Source organism: Salvelinus fontinalis, chromosome 20 (assembly GCF_029448725.1).
Source record: "Salvelinus fontinalis isolate EN_2023a chromosome 20, ASM2944872v1, whole genome shotgun sequence".
Lineage (NCBI taxonomy): Eukaryota > Metazoa > Chordata > Actinopteri > Salmoniformes > Salmonidae > Salvelinus > Salvelinus fontinalis.
The window spans coordinates 11,155,381-11,162,390 of NC_074684.1; the positions used below are offsets into that span (position 1 = coordinate 11,155,381).

Below are 7,010 nucleotides of genomic sequence, written 5' to 3' on the forward strand. Positions count from 1 at the left end.
TCCACACCTCGTCACACAGCTGTGTCTGTCCGCGCGGGTTCCCTTCCATACATGGGGCTTCAGGAGTCAGCGAGCCTCTGCTCTGTTCTTCCCGCCCTTCCGTTCATTGCCACTCCGCTCTCAATGGCGCAGGGGCTGGCTACCAAATAAGGAGAAAGGGGTCGCCGGGCGTAGTGGCACTTGTAGAGTATAAATTGGTGTCTGCCCTCACAAGTCTACCGCTGCTCATTCAGAGGACAGGCTACTTGGTGAGTACCTGACAACTTGTCACTCTACTACGGTAAACTTGTAGCCTAGGCCTAGGTTGGAGCCACTTCAAAGATGTTGAATTGGACTTCTCTAGTTTGCAACCGGACAACTGGATTTATTAATCGGCTTTCATTTAAAATTTGACAGGTTGAATTTTCAAGACACTTCTTTTTGTTGTTGTTGGATATTGATAAAATAAATAGCTGTTGTAGCCTAAATGTTGCACATGTTTTTTATTTGTGTTAGTCCGTTTTCCATCAGATTCAGACCTACAAGCGAAATTGATTATTCATCATATTTAATAATAACCTACAGATTATTATTATTATTAGATTAATAATACATTAATTTACATTGTTCTGCCCAGTCTAGGGTTTTAAAAGAAATGTAAATAAATAATGACCTAAAACAAGTTTGTTAGACTTGTATGGCCCTTATACTGTAGGAGACTGTAGGCCTATACTGATTTTCCCTTACGAAAAATGTATCAACCCCTACAAAAATGTCAATTTCCTGTTGATGCAGGATTATTTTCCTGCTGTAGCAAACTGGCTAAAATTAAGATCCTACATCTGTAGGCCTATACTTAGCCATAATGTACGTTTTGTCAAAACAGAAACCCAGCTGACATCATGTGTGACGACGATGAGACTACTGCCCTTGTGTGCGACAATGGCTCTGGTCTGGTGAAGGCTGGCTTTGCTGGAGATGATGCACCTCGCGCTGTGTTCCCCTCCATCGTTGGTCGCCCCCGTCATCAGGTAAGGTCCACAGCATGAAAGCAATGAAACATTCATGAGGATGCAACCTTCAAACTGGGTGTTTCCCAGACTTAATTGTCCATACATTATGCATTACCCTTGATAATCTGCTTACAATTGTATTTTACCTTACCACTAGACCATTTAATTGTGAATGAATGTCCTATGCTATAGTAGCTTACATTTATTTGTCCCTGTGTTTGACTTTGGGGAATTGTGTTTTGACTAAGTTTGTTTCCTTCCTTCCTCTACAGGGTGTGATGGTGGGTATGGGTCAGAAGGACTCTTATGTAGGAGACGAGGCCCAGAGCAAGAGAGGTATCCTGACCCTCAAGTACCCCATCGAGCACGGCATCATCACCAACTGGGACGACATGGAGAAGATCTGGCACCATACCTTCTACAACGAGCTGCGCGTGGCCCCCGAGGAGCACCCCACCCTGCTCACTGAGGCCCCCCTTAACCCCAAGGCCAACAGGGAGAAGATGACCCAGATCATGTTCGAGACCTTCAACGTGCCCGCCATGTACGTGGCCATCCAGGCCGTGCTGTCCCTCTACGCCTCGGGTCGTACCACAGGTGAGAAGCGGGCAGAGGAGAAATACTCTGTTCCATAACATGCAGATGCAGTTACATTTAAGAGGTGCAATACTGAGTCCCATGCAACCTTTCATTGTGAAACATAGATTACACCATTAAACATGAAGCTGTTCTATTCCATTTCCATGGTTTACATATTATTCTGCCTCATATAATAAGGTATTGTGCTGGACTCTGGTGATGGTGTGACCCACAATGTCCCCATCTATGAGGGTTATGCTCTGCCCCACGCCATCATGCGTCTGGATCTGGCCGGTCGCGACCTCACTGACTACCTGATGAAGATTCTGACTGAACGTGGCTACTCCTTCGTTACCACCGGTGAGTCCGTAACTCCGGGGCATATATGATAGGAGGATACGGTGTGTTTGATATTGAATGGTAGTCCATTGTTATTCACCATTTTGACCAAACTGCTACAACTTTGAATCTTCTATTGTAACAGCCGAGCGTGAGATCGTGCGTGACATCAAGGAGAAGCTGTGCTACGTGGCCCTGGACTTTGAGAATGAGATGGCCACCGCTGCCTCCTCCTCCTCTCTGGAGAAGAGCTACGAGCTGCCCGACGGTCAGGTCATCACCATCGGCAACGAGCGTTTCCGCTGCCCCGAGACCCTCTTCCAGCCTTCTTTCATCGGTAGGTATCTTAGAAGTGTTGTGTAACTCATTGACCATCAACACATTTTGACTTCTTTAAAAGACAAGAAAAGGCACCTTTTCACATAGCCTTTACAACAGCTACATGACACCAACTACTGCCAAACATATGTTTTTAATGAAGTGGTGAGGGAGATGTCCATTTCAGCACCAGTTAGACCTAACCCAGAGCATTCGCTTACAACATGTTCTCTTCTATCTCACCAGGCATGGAGTCTGCTGGTATCCATGAGACCACCTACAACAGCATCATGAAATGTGACATTGACATCCGTAAGGACCTGTATGCCAACAACGTCCTGTCAGGAGGCACCACCATGTACCCTGGTATTGCTGACCGTATGCAGAAGGAGATCACCGCCCTGGCCCCGAGCACTATGAAGATCAAGGTAAATATTCTTCTCAAGTCTCACCTGCTTACTGAAGACCACAAACTGACCATCTAAGACTAACCTGACTACAATCTCACAGTGTTACTAATGACCAATCAACTGTATGATGCATTATAATGCACTACATATTGAGAGGACTTTCCCTCTTCCCCCTCCTCTAGATCATCGCTCCCCCCGAGCGCAAGTACTCCGTCTGGATTGGCGGCTCCATCCTGGCTTCCCTGTCCACTTTCCAGCAGATGTGGATCAGCAAGCAGGAGTACGATGAGGCAGGCCCCTCCATCGTTCACAGGAAATGCTTTTAAGCGCCCCATTGACAAATTGCTCTCCCCTGCGACAGTCAGACGCCCACGGATGCAAAAACTCTGTACATTACCTCCGCCTATGGATATGTTGTTTATGATCGATATGGAAGTTACATATCCAGGCAGGCCCCTGTTTTATGTTTTGTCGATGATGTACAGTTTGTTTACACCAAAGTGCAATTTATATTTGGTTATTTTACTGGTTCCTGAATGAATTTACTGTATATGATGTGGATATTTATTTGCTTTATAAATAAACAAGACCTAGGATCTTGTATACCATCTTCATCTCATCTCTCATCTGTTCACAACCTGATGGAGCATATTGGTTATTGTTGTTTCATAATTCAGGAGAAACAGACCTGTTTACTCATATGCTATCCTTTGATAATATAGGCTAACTAGTTCCTAGTAGGAAGATTAGTCACATAGGCCTACATGTTAAGTCCAGTCACACACAAAAAATAACTACTTGTGGCAGTCCACTAAGTAAGTTGTTGCTATCTTTAAACCCTCTGAGGCAACCCTTTAAAGCGTTACTCAACCTAGTAATCGCACAGCCATGTTTATCTAAGGAATTGTCCTGGTTTTCATACCAACAAATGCTTAGACAATGGATTGTTGTTTTGCCTAAAACAGACAAAATGAAAACATCTGTTTTTAGACAGACTATAGCCATCGGAAAAGGATATCATGTGTATGATGTCTTGTCATGGTCAAGGGTCGATTAATGCTTAGCCCTGCAGGCATGTTTCAATCTGCCTTCCCTCCCTCCAACATTGCAACAATAATAATCTACGGAATACAGACTGAAACAAAACAATTATCCCTCTCCCCCCCCCCCCCCACCCCCTCTTTCGCTCTCTCTCTCTCCCTTCTCTCTCTCTTCCTCTGTTGTCACTATTCGTTCTGTCACTGTCATGTGGTTGTCTTACAGGCAACAGCCATCCCCCGTGATTTGAGCTTATAACCAATTATTTTTATTAAAGATGAATCTGCTGCAGTATACTTGGAGAATAATGAAACAAAAAAAAACTGGTGTCTCTGGCCTCTCTCCACCAACCTGTCTGCGCGTGACGCAAGGGTAGTCTACTTAAAGCAGGATTAGCGCCCGACCAACATTACACTCAACTGCCCTCCATTCAAGCACGGCGCGACCTGCCGTCCAGCGCGCGCCATCAAAAATAGGAGGGCTTTCTACTAATCAGCACTCAGACTCGCGCGAGCAAAAGTGCTTGGGTTGTCAAGTGATCTTTTAGCAGAGGCGAAGAAGGCAGAAGGCAGGAGCGCACGCAGCAGCGGCGCGTTACCAACGCATTCTCCAGATATTGGAGCATCCGGAGAGTAAAACAAGGGAAACAATAGATTCCACAAGAACGGTGCACGGTGTGCAATCATCTCCAAATGAATGACAATGGGGGAGTGGACAATATTAGAGCGTCTCTTGGAGGCAGCTGTCCAACAGCACTCTACTATGATCGGAAGGTAAGAGGGAACGTGAAGATAGCTTTGTAAAAGTCTTACCATCAGTGTGTGTTTGATGACCAAGTACGTTACTATAAGCGATTAAGCGTGAAGAACGGTACAAAAACGCAAAAAACAAGATTCATGACTATGCAAAAAATGTGAACCAATAGGGGATCATGGCATAAACATAACATTCACGAATAATGTTTTTGGAAACACTAAATTTGCACATTTTGTTACAAGAGAGCTGACGCTTGAAGTGAATTGTGCTGTAGCGCTTTTCTTTCAGAACTGACTAGTGGCTTTCAGCACTGGACAGCTCCCAAGCGCCCGTTTAGTGCACTAGAGCCGGTATTAGTTTGCCATCGCTAATTGTCTATCTGTTTGTTTTATGATTAAGCCGATCATCTCTGCACATCTTAACAGCAACATTTTGATTGTGCGCTTGTTTGTTTTGTAGGATCCTCCTAACAGTGGTGGTGATTTTCCGGATTCTAATCGTTGCGATCATTGGAGAGACCGTCTATGATGACGAGCAGTCCATGTTTGTATGCAACACCCTGCAGCCCGGCTGTAACCAGGCTTGCTACGACAAGGCGTTCCCCATTTCCCACATCAGATATTGGGTGTTTCAGATTATTCTGGTGTGTACCCCCAGTCTCTGTTTCATCACCTACTCCGTGCACCAGTCTGCCAAGCAAAAGGAGCGCTTGGAGCGGGGTTACTCCACCGTGTTCCTCTCCTTGGACAAGCGCCAAGATTCCATCAAAAGAGACGACAGCAAAAAGATCAAAAACACTATTGTAAATGGAGTACTTCAGAACACGGAGAACTCCACGAAAGAAGCCGAGCCCGACTGCTTGGAGGTGAAGGACATCCCAAATTCGGCCATGAGAACTAGTGGAAAGTCTAAAATGAGGAGGCAGGAGGGCATCTCAAGATTTTACATCATCCAAGTGGTTTTCCGAAACGCTCTAGAGATAGGGTTCCTGGTGGGTCAATATTTCCTGTACGGATTCAATGTCCCCGCCGTATATGAGTGTGATCGATACCCCTGCATCAAAGATGTAGAATGCTACGTTTCAAGACCCACGGAGAAGACTGTGTTTCTGGTCTTCATGTTTGCGGTCAGTGGCGTCTGTGTGCTCCTGAACTTGGCTGAACTCAATCATCTTGGATGGAAGAAGATCAAAGTAGCTGTCAAAGGCGTGCAGGCCAGGAGGAAGTCCATCTACGAGATCCGTAACAAAGACATGCCTAGAATGAGCATGCCCAATTTCGGCCGCACTCAATCAAGTGACTCCGCCTATGTGTAGCATATTGAGAAGGCCCAAGACAAGCCTCGTGGACACCGGTTGCGTCAAACTGTATGGGTTCTCGCGGAGGGCCATTCATTTCAATGGGAGGCAAGCCGCACCACTGCGACTCATCTGCTGGACAAGGTTGTGGTGCGTAGCACTGCGTGCAGTGTGTCGCATGCGTTGGATTTTTCCAACTGGTGTATTGCTTTGCTGTGTGGTATCAGACACAGAAGTAGATAAACCACCGAAGAAGTTGCAAATACGTAGCGTATTTTTTATTTTTTTGCATGCGGCTTAAGTGCGAGAGCTGTGCATTTCAGCACCACTGACTGGAACAATTGTACAAAGAATTAAAATATATTTAACAAGAATGTGGTGTATATTTTATCACACCAACTTCGCTTGCGAAGTAGGTGGGGTAGATCGATTTTATTTGTCTTTTACCGACAACTAAAAAACAAACGGACCAAACGTTTGTCATATATTTATGAGAAGGCACTGATGCAACGTTTATGGATTATGGTTTAGCCTATATTTTGTAAAGTGCTTCTTAAAAGCATATAATGTATGTGTTGACATTCACTCTGTCGTTCACGTCAGCTGTTGAACATGGAGTAAATACTTGCACTATATATGAATAATGAGCCAAAATGTATCCAATTTGTGCTGTGATGGTGTTTTTACGACATTCCACCGGGTTTACACACCACATACCATTATAGCAATGAAACACACACATTATTTGGCAGTTTTAGGATCAAATGTACTCAAATGATATACATTCTACCAGTATATTACTCATCTCACATCTTTGATGTCAGCACTATTGTTGTTATGGTTGCTTGAGCTTGCACCATTGACCTTAACCTATGTGATCACTCAATTGGGGGGGGGGGGGGGGGGGGGGGGGTGCTGCAAATGCTGACACCTGGGACTTTTAAATTCATTTTTTCTTTCTTTTATTTACACCCAAGCGCCCATTGCTTTCATTTGTGGGCAAATGGATTTTCTTGATTTAATGTCATCAAGTGCCATATATGTACATAGATATAAACATTATACATCTATAGAGTATTATCATAATCAAAAAAAGCAGAATTCTGTAAATTCCTCTTTTGGATGAAATGCTGTCACAATATTTGATTTGGATAGCTATGGTTTGTATGGAAATGGTATGCTGCTGCTATATTATCATCCCTGGTCTCATTTGGCAACATAGAAAAACAAACAACCTTTGCACATTCAAAAAGTATTGGTGAGCAATTAGTTGTAATATTC

At 44.3% G+C, this 7,010-nt stretch overlaps 2 protein-coding genes across 2 annotated transcripts; both read left to right on the forward strand.

The window, feature by feature from the left end:
* The first annotated feature begins 870 nt into the window (after positions 1-870).
* Positions 871-3,252, forward strand: actc2 (actin, alpha, cardiac muscle 2). The gene is made up of 6 exons (XM_055872378.1): positions 871-1,010; positions 1,265-1,589; positions 1,770-1,931; positions 2,056-2,247; positions 2,475-2,656; positions 2,821-3,252. The coding sequence occupies exons 1-6, from the start codon at positions 882-884 to the stop codon at positions 2,962-2,964; spliced, it is 1,134 nt and encodes a 377-aa protein (XP_055728353.1). The 5' UTR covers positions 871-881; the 3' UTR covers positions 2,965-3,252.
* A 643-nt stretch (positions 3,253-3,895) lies between these two features.
* On the forward strand, positions 3,896-6,629 carry LOC129817287 (gap junction delta-2 protein-like). The gene is made up of 2 exons (XM_055872379.1): positions 3,896-4,449; positions 4,892-6,629. The coding sequence occupies exons 1-2, from the start codon at positions 4,373-4,375 to the stop codon at positions 5,745-5,747; spliced, it is 933 nt and encodes a 310-aa protein (XP_055728354.1). The 5' UTR covers positions 3,896-4,372; the 3' UTR covers positions 5,748-6,629.
* The last annotated feature ends 381 nt before the right edge of the window (positions 6,630-7,010 follow it).

What these genes read in the sequence shown, in the direction of transcription:
- actc2 (XM_055872378.1), top strand. Translation starts at nt 882, where the DNA reads ATGTGTGACGACGATGAGACTACTGCCCTTGTGTGCGACAATGGCTCT. An exon ending in TTGGTCGCCCCCGTCATCAG is followed by an intron (nt 1,011 to 1,264) that starts GTAAGGTCCACA and finishes CTTCCTCTACAG; the next exon opens with GGTGTGATGGTGGGTATGGG. An exon ending in CGCCTCGGGTCGTACCACAG is followed by an intron (nt 1,590 to 1,769) that starts GTGAGAAGCGGG and finishes TCATATAATAAG; the next exon opens with GTATTGTGCTGGACTCTGGT.
- LOC129817287 (XM_055872379.1), top strand. Translation starts at nt 4,373, where the DNA reads ATGACAATGGGGGAGTGGACAATATTAGAGCGTCTCTTGGAGGCAGCT. An exon ending in CACTCTACTATGATCGGAAG is followed by an intron (nt 4,450 to 4,891) that starts GTAAGAGGGAAC and finishes TTTGTTTTGTAG; the next exon opens with GATCCTCCTAACAGTGGTGG.